The 24,465-nt window shown below is 39.4% G+C and overlaps 1 protein-coding gene across 1 annotated transcript; it reads left to right on the top strand.

Annotated features, from left to right (window-relative positions):
* Positions 1-14,433: 14,433 nt before the first annotated feature.
* YARS2 (tyrosyl-tRNA synthetase 2) lies at positions 14,434-23,169 on the top strand. The gene is made up of 6 exons (XM_031044936.2): positions 14,434-14,441; positions 15,862-16,845; positions 17,966-18,133; positions 21,237-21,392; positions 21,703-21,873; positions 22,349-23,169. The coding sequence occupies exons 1-6, from the start codon at positions 14,434-14,436 to the stop codon at positions 22,506-22,508; spliced, it is 1,647 nt and encodes a 548-aa protein (XP_030900796.2). The 3' UTR covers positions 22,509-23,169.
* Positions 23,170-24,465: the final 1,296 nt, after the last annotated feature.

The raw sequence follows: 24,465 nt of genomic DNA on the forward strand, positions 1-24,465 counted from the left end.
AAACTTCACAGCCTTTCAGTGCATTAGGAAACCTTAACAACACTTTTGTCACAGCATGAAGTTCCCCTGTTGAGCAGCCCAGGGCAGTAATCCTTTTGGGTTTGCTTGGTTCACAGATGACAATTCCAGTTCTGTAATGCTGCATATACAGACACAAAGAAATGTACAGGTATACAAATGAAAGTATAACCATTCAGTGAATGAAAGTCCACCCAGATTATGTGTACATAAAGATAAAGCAATCAAAGGATCTCACGGAAAAAGAATGGCAGGAAAAAGAATGGGTAGGGATAAAGCAGTCTAGAAAATTCTTGTGGATTTTCAGACAGTTTTGGTGTGTCTACAGCACCTAACTCAATTGTTGTATTCTAGATCAACAGGGCAAATACTTTCACTGGAGTCCAGAAAGGGTTAAGAGGTAGACAGACCTTTGGAAAGTCTGTAAGTGTGTGTAACATCATGAAAAAAAAGCAGGGAGATGGATATTCAAATAACTGGCCTACTGCAGACTACCAAAACAGGAGAAAGGAGTGACAAGGCGTAGCATCAAACAAATGACAACACTATTCAAAGGATACTCATGGTGGGAACCACCAGACATCTATGTAACTTCAAAGCTTCAAACAGCTTTGATTTACTAAAAATCCAGAGTATAAGCATACAATAGGTTAAAATCCTAACTGCAGCTCTGTGGCCCACAAGCAACCCACACTGGGGAACAGACACTCCTGAGGAACCACAGCCAGACAATTTATGCCAGGGCATGGCCAGTAGGAAGCATGGAAGAGCAAACTAGGAAGAAGTACAGAAGAGCTGCAGACAAGCCATCACATACACAGCTCCAATCTCCTGCAACACCCACCACCTCACTGAGAGTAACATGGGGTAAAAACAATGGAAGTCGAGACTAGGAAAGTGGGAGGGTAGGTGTTTAGGTCAAGCTGAGATAAATGTTTACTTTAGTATTTAACTCTTTCTGTTCTCTTTTTTTCTTCAATACCCAATTCAGTAAACAGAAGTTTGTATTTATCGGCAATAAATTGGATTAAGTAAAAATTCTCCAAATTGAGTTCACTTTGTCCAGAACACCAAGTCAGTAATTTTTAAATCAAGATCCTATTTGACAATATGGCCCTTTTCAGCCTTGGTAACAATGAATATGCTTGAGTTGAAGTAACTCACAGATTCCAGGGATTCACTTGGTAAATTTTCCATATGTAGTGCTAGAAAGATGCACAGGTCTTCTTTCTTCAGGTGAGGAATGGGAGGACCTAGAAAGAAACAGTGGACAGAAAAGCTAATCAAAACAATCCTGCAGAAAAAATAGGCAATGTCACACAATTAGTAAATAATTACTGGTAATGAGATAGAAAGGATAATTATTTAGCTCTCTGGTCCTAGGTGGAAAGTTGGGGAAAAGGGTTATAATTTCCATGCATGTTTAACTAAAGAACTGTTTCTTAATAATGTGTCAGAGCTATGCTGGATCTCCTTTTTTTCCTGTTTTGTTTCTTTGATTTTGTTTTTTGGGGGGGGTTGTTGTTGTTGTTTTTAATGCTATCTACTCTTCTGTCACAGGCAATGATTTCTACTGACTTCAAGAGGAAAGAAACAGTATGTGAATATCCAATGTGCAATCTTAGTCTAGGAGACATAGTCTAGGAGATCTAGCCAGTTTGGAAAGACCAATTCTCTTGCCCTATGTCATACTCTTCTTCAAAATATTTCAACTATCACGGCTGAAAAACTTTCCCTTTTTATGCTTTTTTTTGGTTAAGATTTCAATAACATTTGGTAAGACTGGTAAAAAATGGATACAATTACTTTTACTGAAAGTAAAATTAAAATTAAGACAAACGTTGCCAGAGAGATATGTCAGAAGTTTGCACATCAGCTCTCTGTGCTGTGTAATATCCAGCTCACTACTTTCAGGACAATTACATTTATTCAACCCTGTTTAATTAAATTAAATTAGGGAAACCAAAAACTATGATGATTAGTGAAGAGTTTACTGAATTTATTTCACTTTGCCTTCATCACTCATTCCTTCTGCTCCTTCACTGTCTTCTGAATCACTGAGTACTGGAAAACACAAAAGTTTGGATTTGAAATAGCACATAAAAAGAGATTGCATGAAGTTTAGAAGTTTATCACCCCTCCCCCTCTTATTATCAACACTGCCACACTACCCATTGTGAGATGGGCATCTCAGAAGTCACAATTGATTCAGGAAAATATTTGACAGTCAGGCTGGACTCTGATACTTTATTCAGAAACAATCTATTAAGATGAATGGGAATTGCACAAATATAAAACAGTTAACTGAATTTCATGTAGAAATAAATACGGCTGCCCAGTGGTGGTGGTGACAAGAGGATGGGTTGTGTTTTTGTTGTTAGGTATCTTTTTAAAGTTTGAATTTTGTCTTTTTGACATCCAAATGCATAATGTTTTCCTCACATACAGAATGGACAATACTTACACTGCCTTCTCTCTCCCTTTTCTCTCAGACTCAAGACTGCCTCTTCTTGTCTTTGATACTGAGTCTCTGCTTGTTCATTTCTGCCATACTGTCATCTTCCTGGTTCTTGTTCTTCCCATCAGTTTGATTTCATTCTACTACAAATACACACTTTCTCTTCAATTTTAAAGTAATCTATCCCTTACTTGCCGCGGCCAGGTGGAGGGGAGAAAACACCGATACGATGTAGATTCACAAAATGCTCCGTTTATTGATTACAAGGCTGCTCTTAATATACTGTCTTACACGCGATCACGCATTACTTGATTGGCTGCTTCACTTTGCCCACGAGAGGTACACGCTCCACTTTGCCTCTCCTGATTGGTTTCACACCTTCGCTTCAGCTTAGCGTTACATCATGCTTCTGGCATCTTGTTATTGCATTCCTGTTTTGCTGATCTCGACGCTTCTTCTTTTAGCCTGGGGTCAGAGGTTCACTTTCTCACAGCTTGCTGTAAGCCTGTTAAAGCGCCCATGCTCGACCCCCAACACTTACTCCTCTTCAACTACATAGTTCTCCCCAGTTCACTTGTCCATTGTATCTTCACATTCCATGAAGATGTGGTCAGCAATGTTTTTGGAGATTCTATCTTCTAATTTAGTTTTGTTTCAAATGTTTATTTCAAATCTTTCTCCCTTAGTAAGAGCAACGGTGCTTCAGCTTATACATCATTAAGATTTCAAATTTCTACCTCAGTTATTAACTTTGTTTTTCCTTAAACCAAGCAAGAAGTATAAAGGATTTTGTGTATTCTCAAAATGTGTGGTGTTCGTAGAAAACTTCTGTTACTTTTTACTGGTTCTCTAAGTAAGATTGTAAGTTACTAAAGAAAATTTCAATATTGATAACATTATTCTGTGGTAGGTGACCTGACTCTCTAAATGGCATAAAGCCAGTGGCATGTGGAGAAGAGTCAAGCCCAATACCTCCACAGATTTGGATATATCCATGTAAGGCTGGAATAAATTCATGAAAAGGCATGAAATAAGGAAACTATTGTGAAGGATGCCGATTAGTCATTTTGGGGGAAAAAAAATAATGACTTAGCAAAAGAGCAGAAACCATAACCACAGAAACTTGTTATGTCATTCCTCTGTATCTTCAACTGTAACCAGTTACAGGGTCTGGCCACTTACAGACCAAAAGGGTGATATTTCTGTATAATTCTGTCTTCTGCATATTCAGAAGTACTATGGCAGAAATGGAATCTGCAGGGTACAGATACTTATAATGTATAGCTCAAAATGAAGGTTGGAACAAGCAGAACTAATTTAAGGGTAACTCAATTCAATTTACAGTAATTATATGCCATTTATGAACAGATTCTGATGTAGTCATTACATCCTGCAAAAAGGGCTTTAAAGAAAAATACTTAGCAACATACCATACTCCTAAATTTAAACACCAACTAATACCAAAAGAAGCCAAATGAAATGGTAAAAAGAAGGAGGAAATTAATCTTAACCATACCTGCCATAAATTGAGTTTCACACTGTTTCCACTGGAATAAAAAGAAAAAAAACAAAAAAGGTATTTAAAGCAAATGTGAACATTTAGTTCATACATTCCACAATTTATCTGCTCATATCTGCCGTTATATTTGTAACAGCTATTAATCAATCTAACACGAAGATTTCTTGGACAACTGGACATACATGGGTCCTTGAAGTCATTCTTGTCTGTTCCAGTTCTAATGCTTTTGTTCTCTACAGGGAGATAAAAGTCAGCTACATGTCCTACTCTCCTCTAAATATTTATCCAGTTCATCAGTAGTTTTGTGTGTCCCAGTTCTCTCTTTTCCCAACTCAGATTGCTTAAATTCCATCAGATGTATCTTGAAAGTGAAGCAATACTTTTCTACATTATCTGCTTCCACTTCTGATATGCCTTCTACCTGCTTGATTATTTTTATTTATCTTTTAGTAATACCACCCTGAGTCTAATCTTCAACATTCAAACTTACCTCATGATAGTCAAAGTTTTTCTTTAAATCATTTAGATGATCCTAAACCAAAAAAAAAGAGAAGCAAACAAATAAACCAGGCACTCACAGAATCACTGAGATCGGAAGCCACCTCTGGAGGTCTCCAGTCCAGAGACCTCAAGACAGGGTGAACTTTTTGAACAGATTTGCAGATCTGTTGGGGTCATGTCCACTCAGGTTTTGAGTATCTCAGAAGATGGGGGCTCTAACCTGTCTGGGCAACGTGTTCCAGGGCTCATCGCCCTCACAGCAAAAAGGCTTTTTCTTACATTTCAGTGAAATTCCCTGTATTTCAAATTGTGCCCAGTGCCTCCTGTCCAACCACTGAGAAAGTTCTGGCTCTGTCTTCTTTACACCTTCCGATCAGGTATACACATGGATAAGATCCCACCTGAACTTTCTCTTCTCCTGGCTGGTCAGCCTCACCTCCCTCAGCATCTTCTCATAGGAGAAATGGTCTCATTACTTAATTGTCCTCATGGCCTTTAGTAGGACTTGCAGTCATATGTCCTTATCTTTCTTGTACTGGAAAGGCCAGAACTGAACACAGCATTACAACCATTACCTCACCTCAGGTAGCTGTCAATCCACCTCAGAGTCCACTTATCTAGTTCATTCTTCACCAGTTTGTCTATTAGGATGCTGTGGGACATGCTGTTGCAATTGTTAAATTCAAGATGAAAACCATCTACTGCTCTATACACATCCAGTTGGTCATCTCATCAGAAAAGGATGCCAGATTAGTCAGGCATATTTTCTCCTTCATAAAACCATGCTAACTACTTACAGTCATCTTATTAGCAGGTCACATGTTCTTGTGCACATTCAACTTCTTTAAATATTCTATAATCAGATTCTACTCTATTACCTTCATTGTTCCACATCTTCCCACCAGTCTCAGGGACATGAGATTCCTGAGTGCAAATCTTGCCAGCAGAAAACAAGGCAAAGAAGATTTTTAATACCTTGGCCATGGTTGTCTTTATAGGGGTAGAATTTAATCTAGAATATGAGAATTAACTGGATACTTGAGCCTGAACCAACACTGAGACATTGTCTTTCAGATAGATTTCTTCAAAGGCATTCACAAATCATTTGATTTAAATCACATCTGATTAAATCCTACTAAGCAACTGTTGGACTTCCCTGAAAGGAATAATACTCCTTTGCAAACTCAGAAAATAATTCTTCCTTCCACTTCAGATTCATCACAAGGGTGATAACTTGTGATGAATCTGAATATATGTTGTCTGGCACAGACCTGTGAGCAGTAAAGCTGAACTCATCAGATGCTTCAAATATGTGAATGTGAGACTTAGAAAGAAAGATGTTGCATTTACCCTGAGGGATAAAAAGTGTGTGCAATGCAGGATAGAGGTACCCCTTCATACTGGAGAATATTTTATTCTTCATTAATGAAGAATACCACAGCTCCGTTCGGTATCTATGTTCCAAGTCCTTCAACCAAGACACATATCAAGGGCTCATCACCATAAAAGTTCAGACACAGCCAGATGCATTCAGAGCTCTGACATATAGTTTGAACAGGAATATAGACTTCCCCAGTGTGAGATCTTAAAATATGTAACTTGTTCCTTTTTTGACTTCAGAAGTATCGAAGTGTAAAGATCTCCAGTGCAGAAAGCATGCCATAAAATTCCAGCTGTGATGAGTATAAAGAATTAAACATTATGTAGGTGATGACCTGGTATAATTCCTCTCCTCTACAGAAGGGTAAGAACTGATGTATTTTTCTGTAAGTCAGCTATTAATAAACTCACCACACTTTCCTCAAACATGTAATTACACTATGACAATAAATAAATAAAATTACATAAGCATACCTCTTCACTTTGTTTGGATGATTCTTTTACACAATGAATTGTCTTGATTTTCATATCCTTCAAAAGGTTCTGACAGTCATGACAGGGAGGTTTGGTGCAGTAAAGTATATCGCTCTCTTCTATTTTAGACTTTGATCTGAAAAATATATGTATTTGCAAAATTAACTCATTTTCTGCAAAGCTAAAAATCATCTTTAAATTGGATTAATGGGTGAAGAACAGTTGGAAAGGACAAAGAGAAAATCCATGATTAGTCACTGACTTACACTGCACACTATTCACATCTATGGTAATAAAGAATGCCTGTGAAGTCATTCATTACTAGATTTGTAACAATAACCTGTACAGGAGAGTATTTGCTTCAGCATGGAGAACAACTTCCGATTTTGCAAGTTCAGTCCTTCGATTTTTTCTCCCTTTAAAGGGCAAGTTTGCATATAATATGCCAATGGGATATCCATTATACCCTGCTCCAAACTGAAAAAAAAAAGAAAGAAATAATAAAAATCTGACATCCTTCCAAACATTTTAATCACCTACTAATACAGCTTTAAAATCTAGATATATGCACTCTATATATTTCTAGGTACATCTAACTTCTAAGTTTTTACAGCTATTTATATAAGATTTTAATCAGATTTAACACTTTGCCACAAGCATCTCACCACCCCATTATGTTATCCCTTTCAACACAGTCAGAATCTAATTCTGCTTTTGCAGAGTGAGCTCATTGTTCTCCATCAATTTCATCACCATCTTTTTGTCTCTCTACCTGTGCAAGAAATTTAGGCTCCTCCTTTTTAATGGGCTTTACAGATTTTTTTTTTTTTAGTTAAATGATTAAATATTATCATTACTATAAGCATATTTATTATGGGGGAAGGTGTTCATGAAATAAATTAATCTCACTTAACTTCTTTACGTATCTACATCTGAACTAGATTCCCTTTATATTCAAGAAAGTCTAACCAAGTCTACCTGGCCTATTCCAGACTCCAGATTAGGATGAAAGGCACTCTAAACCTCCACCAGCTATGAAAGACAGCCAGGGCAAATATCTCAGAAATAGGCATCTACACTGCAGATACCTACACTGAATCAAATAAACTGCACCTCTTTGAGCACAGAATAGAAATTTTACAAGTGTTGGAGAATTCAATGTACTTACAAAATATCCATCCTGACTATAGAGTGTACACCCCACACCTCGGTTTGGATCATCTTTTAGAACAGAGAAAGATTTTTAGGTCACTTAAAAACATACTTCTTTCATACTTTAAAACATATCTCCACAGATTAACATGTAGAACATTAACGCATGGTCATTAAGTGACTGGTTATATGTTGAAAGAATCCCTCCATGCAGATACATTACCCAATTCTAGACAGATAACCTTAAACAGTAACACAAGGCATAACTACTATCAAGTACAACAAATGTCAGATTTCAGAAGAACACTACAACTTAAAATCCGACTCAAGGTACACTTATTCTTTGATTAGTAAATGTAAGTATTAGCTTGATACAAAATCTTAATAACACAATATAAAAGGTTATAAAATTCCATTTATGAGATTTGCTGTAAGCTCACCAAGTTACATTAACAATATACTAAAAATGTTTAAATCTATCAATATATAATATTCTTTCCCCCCTTCAAAATGGATTAAGCGATGAAACATTCTTTTCTATGTTTCCATAACATGTGCTTCCATCTTCTACTTTAGGTTTAGCTCAGTATTACAACAAACATTATAAACAATAACATTAAACTTTGGTGTAACAAATATATTAATAGAAAACATTTGAGCAGTTATGTTAGGAAATCGTGCCAATTCCTCTGATATCCACATATCATAGAATCATAGAATAGTTAGGGTTGGAACAGACCTTAACATCATCTATTTCCAAACCCCCTGCCATGGGCAGGGATACCTCACACAAAACTATGTTACCCAAGGCTCTGTCCAACCTGGCCATGAACACCGCCAGGGATATGTTGTGAAATACTTTCTGTTCGAAGTAGCTGAATGACTCAATGGCAATAGTAAAAAAGAGATAGACAGTAACCCTTTTTTTATATTTTGTTACTATTCTTTATATACTTTGACCATAACTTACCAGATCTTGATGCTAAAAAATAACAAAGCTGCAATGCATGTCGATGAACATTTTCCTTTGGTTCTTTTTTCTCAAGTTGGGGACATTCCAATAAAAAATCATAGCAACGTAAAGCATTTTTCATCCGTTTGACACACATGTCTTTATCTATGCTAAACAGGGAATGATAATTTTCAAAGTCTTCAGTTTGATAACTGGACGACTTAGATTTGCTGTTTGCCTGTCCTTTGCATCGTGCTTTTTTTGCAATCATTTTCACAGTTTCAAAGCTTGTTGTGGGTAAGAGCACACTGCTACTTATATGACTTCCGAGAAGCAAACGATCAGCTTGCTGAGAATCTTCTTTAACCACTGAATCATCTCCCTTTTTTTCAGGAGCTATTGGCCAGTAATAGACTGAAGAAACTGAACCTAGAGACAAGCACTGAAAGTCACAAAAGGTGCCATACAGTTGGGTGGGACTTTAAGTTCACATGTTTTTTGGTTGAAACAGTGGGCCAATTTTCTATTGCATTGCAATTCTGTGTAGGCACTAGAGTCCAAAGCCTATCTTGTTACCCACAGGCTTAAACCACTGCACTATAATAGTTGTATATTCATTCCAAATCTCAATTTGAATATGGACAATCAGTACCTTACTTTCATTAACGTAAGTACCTAACTTTCATTCCCACAGTTTGCGAGTCCTTTCCCATGCAAGCAGTCTCACTTATTTTAAGAGACTATCCACATAAAAAAAGAATTACATCACTACTGAACTGAGCCATGTAGCACATTTTCCTAGGCATGATGTTTAGCTGGGTCACTTATAAACTTTTTACTCAGTTAAAACTGTAGTTAACACAGATAGATTGATTAAGAATGTATTTTATACCTTGAATGAGGAAAGTCGTACAAGCTGAGCATGGTTTCCTTGACAAATACACAGTGTGGTCACGCAGAGAAACGGGAAGACACAGAATGATATGTTGTACAGCATGCAGCCCAGGTTTGGAGAAACTCATAGCTACCATTTTGTGAACTTTGTCTGATTCACATATTACAATCCCGGTCTTATTGAACTGAAGGAGGGGGGGGGGGGGGGGGGGGGGGGGAAAGGCAGCTGATTTTTCACAGCAGATTTTATTTTACAAGCATGCAGATTCAAAAATATTCTCTAAGTTCTGAAACATTGCACTGCATTTAACTGCACTTTAGACTTTAGTCCCACCATCTTTAGGTGACAACTTCCCTTTATGAAAAGTTAATGTAAAACTAGTATTAATTGATTTTTTATTCACACTTCTTCTCAAGAAAATTCCATTTAAGAGACACATCAAACCAAAACTGAAATCAATCAGAAAGATCAAACTCTAGATTTCCAAAACACTCTCAGAATTATTTGTTTCTCTTAGCCAAATTTGTCCAAGCATACACACACACACATATAAAAGTAGGTTCTTCATAAACCTGTATTAGCTGTGGTAGGAAAAAAGAGAAAAACACATTGGTATTAAAGTTAATAACGTCTCTAGATACAGTCCCCCCCCCCCCCCCAAGTCTGATGGATCCACTACAGAGTGAACAGCCCCAACATTCTCAGCCTCTCTTCATACAGGAGGTGCTCCAGTCCCCTGATCATCCTCGTGGCCCTCCTCTGGACTTGTTCCAACAGTTCCATGTCCTTTTTATGCTGAGGACACCAGAACTGCACACAATACTCCAAGTGAGGTCTCATGAGAGCAGAGTAGAGGGGCAGGATCACCTCCTTTGATCTGCTGGTCACGCTCCTTTTGATGCAGCCCAGAATACAGCTGGCTTTCTGGGCTGTGAGCGCACACTGAAGCTGGCTCATGTTCATTTTCTCATCCACCAACACTCCCAAGTTCTTCTCTGCAGGGCTGCACTAAATTTCCTTTTTGCCTGTAGCTGTGCCTGGGATTGCCCTGACCCAGGTGTAGGACCTTGCACTTGTCATGGTTAAACTTCATGAGGTTGGCATCAGCCCACCTCACAAGCGTGTCAAGGTCCCTCTGGATGGCATTCCTTCCCTCTAGCGTATCAACAGAACCACACAGCTTGGTGTCATTGGCAAACTTGCTGAGGGTGCACTCAGTCCCACTGTCCACGTCATGGAGGTTATCTAATCCACCTCCCCACTCAAAGCAGGGCCAACTTCAAAATTAGGCCAAATTATTCAGTTCTTAGATAATGGGGTTTTGCCTCCTCTATCACAGAAGCAGTTGGAATAACCTACTTCAGGTGATCATCTACAGATTCAGCAGTGCTGAATTTCAGTAACAGCTGCAGGGAGCCCCTCACCACATGAAGGCCTGCTCCACCTGCCCTGATAGATATCTGCATGAGAACTGAATACCTTGTGATATTTTTCAGAAAAGAATAGCAGCTTTTGGATTCACTAACATCTTTCAAGAAGACTGTGAACATGCATTTCTGTAAATTTCCTAAATAAATAATAGCATTAAGCAAAGCAAGAATGAAGAAAATAGAGATATCTGCAGAGATTTATTACTGACCACCTGACCAAAAGGTAAAAGCTAAAGTGCCTTTTTTTGTTTGTTTATTTTAATCCTTAAAGCAATTTTCTGATGTATTTAAGGACCTTTTGATAATGGAAGATTGAATTCTGTAAATAGCAGCTAAAAAAGTAATATGTTCAGGACATACCTGCAGCTATGGGAGCATACTGCAGCCTATTTTTATTACAGCAATGAGTGAGAAAGCAGATACTTTACATTTTATTGTAACACAGAAGAAATCACCAAAAATCTAAAAATGAAAAGTAATTCCAATAAAAAATATGATGATGTTATACATAAGAAAGGATGTTGTAAAAATAGAATTATGATAATGATTTCAGAGAGATATATACCAGCAAATTTAAGCAACTTTTAGGAAATCTCTTGGAAAAGTATTCCAAGGACTATGAGAGTCTGACTTAGTTGAAGACAATCAGCAGTAAAATATCCTGATGTAAGGGAAAAGTCAGTAACACCATGAGACCACTTTGGTTGTAACAACAGATCTTTACCAAAAGTAGAATCAGAAAATAAGGAAGGAAGTAAAGGCAATGTGAAGAATAAGAATAAAGGAATAGTATAGCAGATACAGGTAAAAATAGAAAGACTAAATTATCGAAAAAATACAGATGCTTTCACTAGCAAGGGATACCAAAGGCAAAAAGAAAAGGGTATATATAAAATCACAGGAAGAAAGTGAAAGGAGGCAGTTACATTACACAACAGGAAAGGAGAGCAAATAAGAATACGGAAAAGTCACACAAGGACAAGTTGAAACTAAAACCAAACAAAACAAGATCCTGCTTTGGAAACATAAACTGCACAAGCAAACATGATACAGAAAACATCTGATAGCCACAAGAGTCAGGAGACTATTGTGAACTACAGTTCAACAGACCAGCAACATACAAAGTTACTATTGACCTCCTCGCACAATAGGCGTTTAGAGGAATCACACAACTGTAGTTACTCGGTCTGAAGCACAAACCCCAAAACCGAAATACAAGAAAAATCTAAGAGAAAGACTGAAGCTTCACCTAAGAAGGTTGAGCAATGGCTCCTAGAAAAGTCTGAAGATCAGGTTAGACAAGTATATGATATGGGTGGTATAATTTGACTTAAATCTGCTTCACAGCAAGGAAATGGATTAGATTACTTCAGCCCATTTTTATGATTCCAGTGTTTTACATTCAAAGCTGGTTGTTATTATTCGGTCCCCTATCAGATCAACTCTTTATAAATTCAGTAATATTTAAAAAGTAGTTATTAAAGTTTGCAGGAGTGTAGCCACCACTGTTACTGTTACCTGATAATTTGATTCCTGTGTAGTATTTTATCGATAGTTTTATAAACCATTCTCAGATGACTTGGAATAGGAAAAACTTTCTATACATGCCAATCAGCATATGGAGTTGAAGATAAAATATTTAATATTTTCATATTCACAACTAAAATTAAGCCAGGGTGCATTTTAATTGTGGAAATGAGAAAATGAATAAATGATAAAATGGAGTTTGTTTTTTCTTTTAGAAAAGTGCAATGGCTCTTAGAGTGTCTGGGATCAAAATGGCTATCACCATCCAAGCCTGATCTGCAAAGTCCGTCACTCTCATCCTATGAGGAAAGGGTTAAAAGAGCTCTGCTTAACAAGCGACTGCTGCTACAGCTGCAGTTAGCACTAAGGTTTCTGTTTTCTCTCACCTAACAAATGCTATCCCTAAACTGATCCTTATGCAAATGAGTTCACAGTCTACAGCTCTGCTGAGATGAATCTGAGTAGGACTCACAACATTGAAAAAGTCTGGCACACAAAAGGTAGAGTTGCATGCTGGTCTTGCTACTATGTGTGATAGGTTCTATTCTCATAATATAAATGGATAAAGTACTAAAATGTTTTCAGAGACAGTCAAAGAATTGTACTCCCTGAGTTAGTAACATCCCCAAAGAGGAAACACATTACCACTGTCCATGCTGTCTAGTACCATTACAGCTATTGACAAGACTGCCAATTTGAATATATGAGTCTTCTTTTAGCTGGGTGTTTCACATGCTTTGTGCCATTCCCAAAAGCAATGACAGCTCTGGTTAAATCACTGAAACTAGGTGCATCCCCAGGACCATCAGGGACAGAAACTGAATCTGGTTCAGTACCCACAGGAAGGACAGAGGGAGGCCAACAACTGCCTCATAAAATGTTTTACTACTTTAAGTCAGAGGTAAACACAAATGCTCTTCATAATGTCCTTACATGTAAAAACTGAACATCATTTATCTCCATCTTTCAGGCAGGAAAAGCAACCACATGACAGTGCCACTTTTCCCAGCAATCCCCTTCCATTTCTATGATTCCGTATTTCTATGATTCTATGATTTCATTACAGTATTCATGAACAATTAGGACATGTCAGTATGCTTCAGCAGTATGACACAGGGAAATAGAAAAATTGGTATTAATCAATTCTTAGGAATCCAGTATCTTTATGCAACTTAATCAGATTTCCATGAAAACTTTAATAGCATGGCTTACTAGCAGTAACTTTCAAAACACAAGACTAGATTGGATAACTTAATCAGATTCACTGCACCGTAAAAGTGGCAATTACACAATAGATGTTCATGAATGTTTTGTTTGATGAATGCCATTAGATGTTTTAAAGGCCATCTCTCAGTAAAATAAGCAGTAAAAATACTTCCTAGGAATGATACCCTGTTACATACCTCATCAGATGGGGCATGACACTCCGGAGACTCCTCCAAAAGACGAGCTAGAAACATGCACAAATCTTTCTTTTCTAAGCGTATGCATGGATGACTCTCTGAACAGGTCCAAATAAAGAGGTCATAATTAGTAGGCAAATTCAAACATGGTCAGGCTACAGAAAAAACACTGTTTGATTACTGCACTTTCAGTAATATAAGGAATGAAGGCAGAGTATTTCCATAAAGAATACAGAATTATTTCTTTTAATGTACTGCACATATAGATTACCTGTCAGAAAATAAAAGTGACACAGACAAAAGCTTGTGGTGGCGTTGCCTAAGGAGCACACCACTTATTGCTAAGGAACACTTTGCTGATTAACAGCCATAAAGTAATACATACAATGACAGAAATTACAAAACTAATACATCCCAAAGATATTAATACTGAAAGAAGAGCTCTGGGCTGTGATTAAACTCCTGCTGCTGCTCATTCTATGTACAAAGAAGCAGTCAAACTTCAGTTGTGATGTCCTGTTTTTGTATTCTCTCTGAAGCTGAAGAGATGTGTCTGTTTCAGTCAGCTATATTGAGATGATTAACTGGAGCAGAGATACAAACCATCCTCCATGTCCTCAGCTCCAGAAGGTCTCGTTTTCCAAGTTAAAAAAAGTCTTCCTTTTAACCTACTTTTGAAGCAAAAGTGCTGCAGTGAAGAGGATATACATGTACGTTTGTGTATATGAACATGTAAGTTGTCTTTATTCACATTTAAAAAATAATAAACATCCCTCACCCCATATAAAAGCAAATAAAACATAAAAGAAACTATTATCTTGTATTGCCAATCTCATTTTTTTTTGCCAGCACAATAAATCTTCAGAAAAACAAAAACAATTCGTACCAGCCCTGTGAAGCACACAACTACCAGTCCAATTACAGTATTTCACAGCACCTGCTCCCATTCTTACAGAACACCACTAGCCCAACCATTATTTCCCACTGACAGATACCTCAGCACTTCAGGATTTAGCTCACTGATCCTTAACAGCCTTTTCTGGGTTTTCTTTTTTGCTTCTGTTATTTTCCACCAAACCCTCATTTTTTTCCATCATGTTTATCCCCAGTGTGGTATAACATAATGATTCTGTACTTCACTTACCTCTGCGCTTGTCAGTAGTTAAGTCTTCGATTCCAACAACTTTCAAGTGGTGAACCTACTACTTTTATACTACTCTCCTGTGAGTCATAGTCCTGTACACTCTCTGTTTCACTTTTGTCATTGTCCTTAATGAACTACTACTTGTATACTTCTCTCGTGTGAGTCATAGTCTTGTATACCCTCTGTTTTCACTTCTGACACGGCCCTTGACCCACCCTGCCAATATTTTTATGGCATGCAGATATACAGTTTGCCAATACTTTCCCATGTAATCAATATACAAAGAAGGGCTGTCCAAGATTGGAATGACTTGTTACAGCAAAGACTGAGTTTCCCTAAACAATATTATTTTCCATTCTCAATCATGCTCTTCACACCATTTTTAACTACTCGTGACTTTCTCCTACCACAGTGCTTTAAGGAAGCATCAAAGCATACCAAGTGTAAAAAAATTTCTAGCATCTTTTACTACTGTCACTAAATAGAAGTAGATTAATTGTTTGGGTAAACTGAAGCAGAAGGAATGAATGATTCTGTAAAACGCTAGCAAAGAAACACAGTGAATGAACACTGCTTTCCTTGAGCTGGCAACTGCTGGAAGCGGTATATAAGGGGTGCAAGCCCTCTTAGGTGCTGCCATACCAGAAGAGATTTACTTAACTAAAAGACACTGGGAAGAATGTGGAAGTTTATGGGCAAATAAAACACATTGTGAAGACAGTGAACCCAATTTCCTATTAAATCCCACCAAGACATTTTAAACACTCGGGGTTTTAAAGTGCATGAATTCTGGATTTTGTGAGTGCTGAAGCCACACTGCTACCAATTTAAGCATTTGGTACCCATTCTCACTCAAAGCCGAAAGCCTGATTTCCAACACGTGTTTTAGCCTGAAAGCAACTTAAAATCCCGCTATTTCGGGTTTACGGGTTGGAAAAAAAAAACAAACAAACCATGACAGAAGACCCAACCCATACCGTTTCCGTTTACAACTTTAATATCCCGAAGGACACCCACCAGCACCACACAGGCCAGCATCGCTGACGGGGTATTCATTGACACACCCAGGACCCCGGCTCCCCGGGGCGGTGCAAGAAACTCCTCCCCTCGGGCGAGCCGGGTCCGGCCCTCCCATCGCCTCCGCTCCGCCCACTCCCAGCGGTCCCGGGGCAAGATGGCGGCGCCCACGGTCCTACGGCAGCGGTGGGGCCGAGCGGCGGGGTTGTGGGGCGGCCTGCGCCAGGCCCCGCAGCAGCTCTCCTTCAGTCTCCGGCGGCGAGCCCACGAGCAGCCGCGGCGGGCGCCTGGTGCCGGCGGGCTGCTGGCGGCGCAGTGCGAGCGTGGGCTGTTCCAGGAGGTGTTCCCGGCGCAGAGCGCGGAGGAGCAGCTGCTGGAGCTGCTGGAGCCGGGCCGTCCGCCCCTCACTGCTTACTGTGGCTTCGACCCTACGGCCGACTCGCTGCACGTCGGGCACTTGCTGGCCGTCATGGGGCTGCTCCACTTCCAGCGTGCCGGGCACACCGTCATCGCCGTGGTGGGTGGGGCCACGGCACGTCTCGGCGACCCCAGCGGCAGGGAGCGGGCGCGGGAGCCGCTGCCGGCGGAGCGGGTGCGCGCACACGCGCGGTCTTTGCGCGCTGGGCTGGAGCGGCTGTTCCAGAACCACCGGGAGCTGTTCTGGGCGGCGGCGGCGGGCGGGAGGTCGCTGGGCCGCGCTGTGTTGCTGGACAATTCCTGCTGGCTCGACCGGGAGCCGCTGCTCGACTTCCTTGGCGGTGCCGGCGGACGGCTCCGCATGGGCACGCTGCTGAGCCGGCAGAGCTGTCAGGCGCGGCTGCGCAGCCCCGACGGTATGAGCCTCGCCGAGTTCCTGTACCCCGCGCTGCAGGCCTACGACTTCCTGCACCTCCACCTGCACCACGGCTGCCGCGTCCAGCTGGGCGGTGCCGACCAGATGGGCAACATCATGTCCGGCTACGAGCTCGTCACCAAGTACGGAGGGGTGGCGGGCGGGCATCGCAGGCGAGGCTCCGGCATCCCATCCTACCTGGGGCGCTGTGGGGGCTCCAGCTCCGTGCAGGGACGGGGCGTCTGTCAGGCGTCGTGTCACTGCAGGGTGAGGGCATCAGGTGTCCTAGCTCAGAGGCAGGGTCAGGGCACCCAGCAGGTGTCTGACCTCTGTGCAACATCATCTACATCACAACTGCAGCGATGGTGTATCTATCAGGCACCCTAAACCACACAGCTTCTTATTGAAAATCTCTACAGCACGAGGAGCAGAAGTTGCCGCTCCAAGAGTTGGCATTGCATAAAATGTGGATATGAAAAGAATAATGAATTGTCCTGATGATAAGACTGGCAGATATGGATGTTTTGGCCATGGTTTTAAGACTTCTCCATGAAATGTTATTGATTTTTTAACCAAAAGAATGGGTTCTTTTATTAATTAATCAGAGAACCAAAATGAAGTATCCTAAACAAGGGACAATATTGAGACAAGTCTTCTGTGCACAAACACATTTTAGTGCAGTCGCACCAAGGTAGAGCAGTAGTGGATTGGTAAAAATAGTTGCATTTCTTCTTAACAAAACCTGATGATGCTGAGCTTTTGCTTATCCACCAAACTTGGTGTAAGTTTCAGAAAAATTGGCAGAAGTACACAAGCAAATCAGTGAGTATGGGTAACAATCGGACACAGTGCTTCTACTTCATCACATGCTGGACTATTACAAGACAAGAGAATCAACACAAGAAAAGCCTTACAAGTGTCCCAGTCATGCAGGCAGCCTCAGTTAGTGCTTAGAGCAGAAAACAGAAGGTACAGCGTATCTTAATTTGCTAGTGCTGTTGTTCATGAAATTACTTAGGTACATAAACTTTGTTACACACAAAAGAATGTGTATTTTTAAATTCAATGATTTGTTTGTTTGTTTTTCCTAAATCACTCTTCACCATATTGTGGCATCATTTGCCCTTCACACTTCATCTTATTTAACTGTTTGTATACAGGATAGAATCTCACAGGATGTTTGTATTTTAGTAATCTTTACCAAGAGGAGATTTTATTTTTGTAAGTGTTTTTACAACATGCGGTTACTCTTCTCTTTCTCAGGATGACAGGGACAGATGTGTTTGGAATTACTGTACCTCTTATTACCAATACTACTGGAGATAAACTGGGAAAGACTGCCGGCAATGCAGTTTGGCTGAACAGAGATAAGACTTCTCCATTTGAGCTATACCAGTTTTTTGTCAGACAACAAGATAATATAGTTGAAAAGTAAGTAGGTTTTTGGGTTTTTTTGATCATTGTTCCTAAAAGCTGATCCTAACTGTTCTTTGTAACTGTTTCATTTGGATATGTGAAACACAAGGTCCATGTAGACGTAAATGTTAATTATAACTATACATTCATTAACTAAACAGGCATGACTGGTTCTTAAGTATATAGGATAGTGGAACTTGCCTCTATATGCTATCATATGCATCATAAAATGAGAATGTGGATTAACAAGCAAGCACTTTGTTCTGCCAGTGGAGTGATTTTTATGAGGTATGTTCATTTCAGTACTGTAACATCACAGTATTTAGTGAAATCTCTCCTACTGATTAATAAGCAGCTTCAGCTTAATAGATATTAATTATCGCAAGGTTTTACTTAGTACAAGGTATTCAGAAACACTACATTAAGATAGCAAGAAGCTACTTAACTGGTTATAAACAAACATGTAAAGTTCAGCTTCTAGAACCACATCACATGGAAAAGTGCATATCCCTAATCAAATTTAAATAGTGTCTTGTTAAGGAAAAGCCAGTATGTTCATAATTATGATTATATTGGCTCTAAATCAGTGATCACTAGACTTCTGATCAGGGGATCAAAACAGGGATGCTGGTGAGGGACTATTCATTAGGGACTGTAGTGATAGGACAAAGGGTAATGGGTTAAAATTTAAACAGGGGAGGTTTAGATTGCATATAAGGAAGAAATTTATTACTGTTAGAGTGGTGAGGCACTGGAATGGGTTGCCCAGGGAGGTTGTGAATGCTTCATCCCTGGCAGTGTTCAGGGCCAGGTTGGATGAAGCCTTGGCTGATATGGTTTAGTGTGAGGTGTCTGGAACTAGATGATCTTAAGGTCCTTTCCAACCTTAACTGTTCTATGATTCTGTGTGCCCCTATCAGTAAAATAATTCTGAGCATTCACTCTCAGTACATGTATGTTTGTTTATTTATAGATTATATAAATCTACTGCTGAAGCTGTAATATTTTCTTCCAGCACCCTGTTGGATCATCTTGCGTACCTTTTGGGGTGCTGGCACCCTGCTTTGAAGATTGCTGATCTAGATAAAAACACGCCTAAGAGACAGTCAGACTGTGGTTGTAGTTCAGGTAAAAAGGGAAAAACATTATACCATTCTAAGCTCACAGCAGGGAGTATACAGGATAGTGTTCAAGGAATTCGTAAGGTAGAGGTTTTCAGGGATCAGTTTAAAGACACTGAAAGTACAAAATAAGGGAAAGGAGAAGACCAGAATGGACAGCTAGTAGTCAGCATTCTAGGCTACAGTTTAGTAGGATCATAGAATGGCAGAATGGTTTGGGTTGGAAAGGATCTTAAGATCATATAGTTCCAGCCCCCTTGCCATGGGCAGGGATGCCTCACCCTAGACTGTGTCACCCAAGGCTCTGTCCAGCCTGGTCTTGAACATTGCCGGGGATGGAGCATTCACCACTTATTTGGGCAACTTGTTCCAGTGTGTCACCACCCTCACAGTAAAGAACTTCTTCCTTAAACAGGGGAAGTTCAGGTTAGATATAAGTTTAAACCCATTACCCCTTGTCCCATTGCTAGTCCCTGATGAAGAGTCCTAGGAGTGTGACTGTGGTAAAAATGTCATGTAGTTTTGACCACTTGTGGAGAAACGTAACATCTTTTTCTGTCCATGTACCATAACTCACACTAGCATTAATTAAAACCATTTAGATGATGGGAGGAGTGCTTATTACATAAATGACCAGTAGTACTAACATGGTGGAACCCTAAGGCTGTTTCATAGCTTGCATGGAAATTTTAGTGGATCTTAAAAATTGCAGATAGGAACAATTTGCATGATCCTGACTCTACTTAATGTTTGACAGTTTCATTGAAGTTAATTGCTCAGCTTTCCCATTTCAGAATGTGGAAGCAAAGATTTCTGCTTACAATTATAATGGCAAGTGGATTGATCTGTAAGGAAGATGAGACTACACCAAAACTTTGGAAGGATATCCAACTACTGTTTAAAGCAGTAGAATGTAAAAAGACAAAATTCTGAACTGTCATTATTTAAGGCAGAGCAACTCCAATGAGCTAAACATGGTCTTACGGTGTTTCTGAATCCAAGTCAACCACACATAACTTGCATTCTTACTGCCAAAGAACGTGTAAAAATATTTAAATCATATAAGAACAGGAAAGGGTAGGGAAAATGTGAGAAATACCGTTTTACCATCTGAGTTTCCTTCACTGATGCTGGTGTGCCAGGGACATGGCTGAAAATAAAAAACCAACAGCTTTATTCAGGGCATTACGTAAACTTTAGTAAGTCGCTATATGCTCTCTTTTAAATCTGCTTTTAACTTCAGTATCACTGTCAAATCTGTGTCTTTATAAACCTCAGAGATGTTTCATATTGTGACATGTCTCGTAACTCAGTTACCTTTCCTAAAGGTTTATTGGCTGGTATTTCTGACTTTGGTTCTGAATCCACAGCACTTTTCAGACTGAAAAGAAGGGTATGTGGGTGTTTAATGTTACAATATTTCATGCATTCGGACTCTGTACCAATACCTTTTTTAATACACTGCATTTCATGGTACTGCAAGGCCGTTAAAATGAACTTTGTAGTGAACAGTATGGTTAGATACACACCTTTAAATTCTTGATCACCTTAAATAATATTCCTGCTGAGATACTTGCAATACATCACATACTTCTGTCCCACAGGCTGGGTGTTGTATTTTGCATTAGTGTGTTGTGCAACTGGTAAGAATATAATCTAAAGCCTTGTTAGTTGACACGCAATTGCATAAGTCATGTAAACATTTCAAGAGAAAACCAAGTTGTTGATTGCATTCTAAGCTTCATAAAAGCATTTCACACTGTCTTATGTTTGAAGACATAACCTTAGGCAGAATATTAAACTAAACATGAGCTATGCCAGTAAGCGGAAGTATGTGAGCAAAATGAAAGAGTTGTTTGAAAAGACAGAACATTTGTAATAGTTTTCTTAAATTGACTAAGAATCATTTTAGTTTAGTTAATGAAGCTTGAATGACAAAGGCAGGAAATGTTTTAATTGTGGCTATATAGACAAAATATTTTTTTCCCTGCTCATAGATACCTGAAACTCTTCACCTTCATTCCTCTCGAGGAGATTGACCACATTATGGAAATGCATGCTAAAGAACCTGAAAAATGGGGCCCTCAGAAACGACTTGCTGCAGAAGTTACAAAGCTGGTTCATGGTAGAGAAGGGCTAGAATCTGCTAAGAGGTGAAGTTTGATTTGTCAAGCAGTTTTCTTTTAGATTTATTCAATGGTAATTATCCATAGCTTTTCAAGGACTATTTTCATGTGGCTAGTTGTTGCTCAGCTGTTAGAAAAAAAAATTATAGTTCTGTAGACTTAAAAATACAGTAACATTATATAAAAAAATTGCAGAGCAGCAGATTATGACACTTAAAGTACCCCTGTTACTATGTGGACCCTCAAAGCAAGCTGGGGAAAGGAATCTGATGAGCTGAGTAGCTCTTTGTGTTAAGATAAGACTAGCCCTGTATTTTGAATGACTTTGTTCTCACAGGTGCACTAAGGCCCTTTATCACAGCAGTGTGGAGGCATTGGAAGCTATGTCTGACCAAGAGTTACAAGAACTTTTTAAACAAGCTCCTTCAGCTGAATTGATGCTTGAACCTGGAATGAATGTTCTTGACCTGTGTCGCAAAGCAAATGCCATTGCAGATGGACCTAGTGGGTAAGTTATCACCTGTGCTCTCTGGCAATACCTCACTTGAGCAAGTTAACAGGGGTATGCTTTCAGCAGTTAAACAAAAGATGAGAACAGCCAAGTCAAGTAGAAATAAGCTAGCAATCTACATACCAGCATTAAAAAGAGGGGAGCAGGTAGCCTTATTCCATTTTGAAGTAAAAGTAGGATAATGCAGCCTCATGTATCTTAGATGTAAAATCTACCCCTGATGAAGGCACAGTCTGAGATAACAGCCTGTCTCCTTATACCTCTCAGTAAGAATGGGAGTCGTAAAGACTAAGATTAATTTCAGTCACTCCTGACCTGGACTGAAAGTAAGTGCAAGATAATTAATATTTACCGTGTAATAGATCAAATGAAAAAGCCCTTATCTGAACTTTCAGTACTTAACAATAATTTACAACTTGCTTGTTACAGTTCATCTTGCAATTACCAGTTTCCCTGTTTGGATTTTTTTTAGGTACCAGAAAATTACACATGGTGGAGTTTCAATAAATGGGATTCGCGTAACTGATCCTGAGACTGTTCTTATTCTTGGACAGCATATTCTCAAGAATGGAGTATCGTTGCTTAGGATTGGAAAGAAAAATTACTACATTATAAGATGGCTGAAGTTGTGACAACGAAATAGCTCCATAAAATGACAGATCATTTCGACTCTGTTGCTTGAAGATGTTTCTATACTGTGCATTAGGACACAGCTCACAAATTGCCTGTTACCGTAGTTTCATTTTTAGAATACATCAACAGAGTTTCAATAAAGGCAGCTAAGTTAAACCACTGAAGATATTTTTAGATACTCTGCCTTACTCAAAGAACTGTTTGTAAGAGGACAGGCACAAGATGAAAAGATTAATCTCAAAGTCCAAAGATGAAGATGCCCTTTGCCTCCTTTAACAACCTTTTGTGTTGTAGGAGAACAGTGGCTGGGGACTCTACAGCAAGATGAGCAAAAGTATATTCTCAAAACCAGTACTTCTTATGGAGGATGGTATGCTGCTGTCCAAATTTGACGTCACCCTAGCAGAGAAATCCATGTAAGTGGGTAAGGACAACCAATCTACGAGCAATGTTCTTTTCTGACCAAGTTTGATTTGAAGGAAACTGCAGGATATTCACAATAAATGAGCAGAATGATTTAAGACCCATTATGTAGTCTCATTCTTGGTTATGTACGGGAGCACATTGTGTAAAAGCTTTTTAGCCCTAATGTAGTAATGCAGAGCAAATTCACTTTTTGAAATGTAAGAGTATAAAGCCTTTCAAAATTTAAATCAACCAGATGAATCCCTCTGTGTGTTCTGTGTGCTTAGTGTGACTTTACAACGTGGGTAACACTCATTCTGCTTCTTCAGTCCTGTGAATTACCAGGATGCATCTGTGCTATCTAGAATCTTTGTCGAAGGTATGCCTCGGTACTAGTTTGGCGGGCTCTATGGTTGGTTGCAAGATAGTATATTATACTATTAAGATTTGAAGCACGTATATGAAAGCTGTTCAGTTTTAGCTGCCTAGGAGTGGGTGAACAGGAGCACAAGTGTATCTGGACTAGGAAATGTGAGGGAAGCTATAATGCTTTTGCAATTAAAATAAGTCAGACCTTTCGGATAGGGCAGTGTGCAGAAGCTGCACTTTTTGGCTCATAAAAGAGCCAAAAGCAATCCTACTGCTTATGGCCTAGCCAACATTAAGAATTGTAGCTTCCTCATTTTCTTGTAAAGACACCATGAAAGTGAGACTGTACTTCAAAGAGTTCATAGAATAGCAACATCTACACATCAAGGTAGAATTGCTCCAAAACACTCCTCAGCACACTCCCCGTGCCCGTTTCTGTTACCTGACATTACAGATGCTTACACACCTGGACTGAAATAAGCATGGAGTACCATGTCTTGCTAAATTCCGCTGGTGGGGGTTTGGTATTGGTTTGTTCAGGCAGTACAGGTGCCATAATAGTCGGAGGCAGGTCACCTGAACAACACAGCCCAGATGTAGTTACCCAAGATTATTTGGTAACTACAAGCCCATACTTGAATTGCACAGAACTGGTTAACTGACTGCATTTTTAGTAAGGGACCCTTTCTGCCCCAGCACAAACCATCAGTCTGATTTATGAAGTGACTCATGGCTTTGGGTCTTGACTGCAGTGTTGTTTTCAAGGTTTAGGGTAATCCTTGCTCTTGGGCTAAGGAGAGTAATTTCCTGGTCCATGAACTAGACAATGCTGTTTCACAGTCACAAGGGGAGAGGCCTTAATCTTGCACACCTGAATGTTGTCACTCAATGTAAGAGCTGGTGATGAGTAAAGTCACAGTATTTCAGCTGGTTTAAAAACCACCCCAACCTACAAGAAGAATGAGGAAATTAGAATAGACATTCTATAATTGGGTGGGAAGTTATGTTGTTTTTTTAGGTAGGTTTTATTTTGTGAGTTGTCTGTTGAGTTTGTTTGGTTTTTGTTTTTTTGGGGTTTTTTTTTACTTGATCAACTTGATGTTGGCTTTATTTACATTGTTACTCAAGATTTCAATAGTAATAAATTATATAGTGGCTTCCTGCTTATATATCAGTTTCTTC

This window comes from Melopsittacus undulatus, chromosome 5 (genome assembly GCF_012275295.1).
Source record: "Melopsittacus undulatus isolate bMelUnd1 chromosome 5, bMelUnd1.mat.Z, whole genome shotgun sequence".
Classification (NCBI taxonomy): domain Eukaryota; kingdom Metazoa; phylum Chordata; class Aves; order Psittaciformes; family Psittaculidae; genus Melopsittacus; species Melopsittacus undulatus.

Excerpts from the sequence above, each read along its gene's own strand:
- YARS2 (XM_031044936.2), top strand. Across the intron at positions 21,393-21,702 it reads GGGCTAGAATCTGCTAAGAG|GTGCACTAAGGCCCTTTATC; the intron begins GTGAAGTTTGAT and ends TTGTTCTCACAG. Across the intron at positions 21,874-22,348 it reads ATTGCAGATGGACCTAGTGG|GTACCAGAAAATTACACATG; the intron begins GTAAGTTATCAC and ends GATTTTTTTTAG.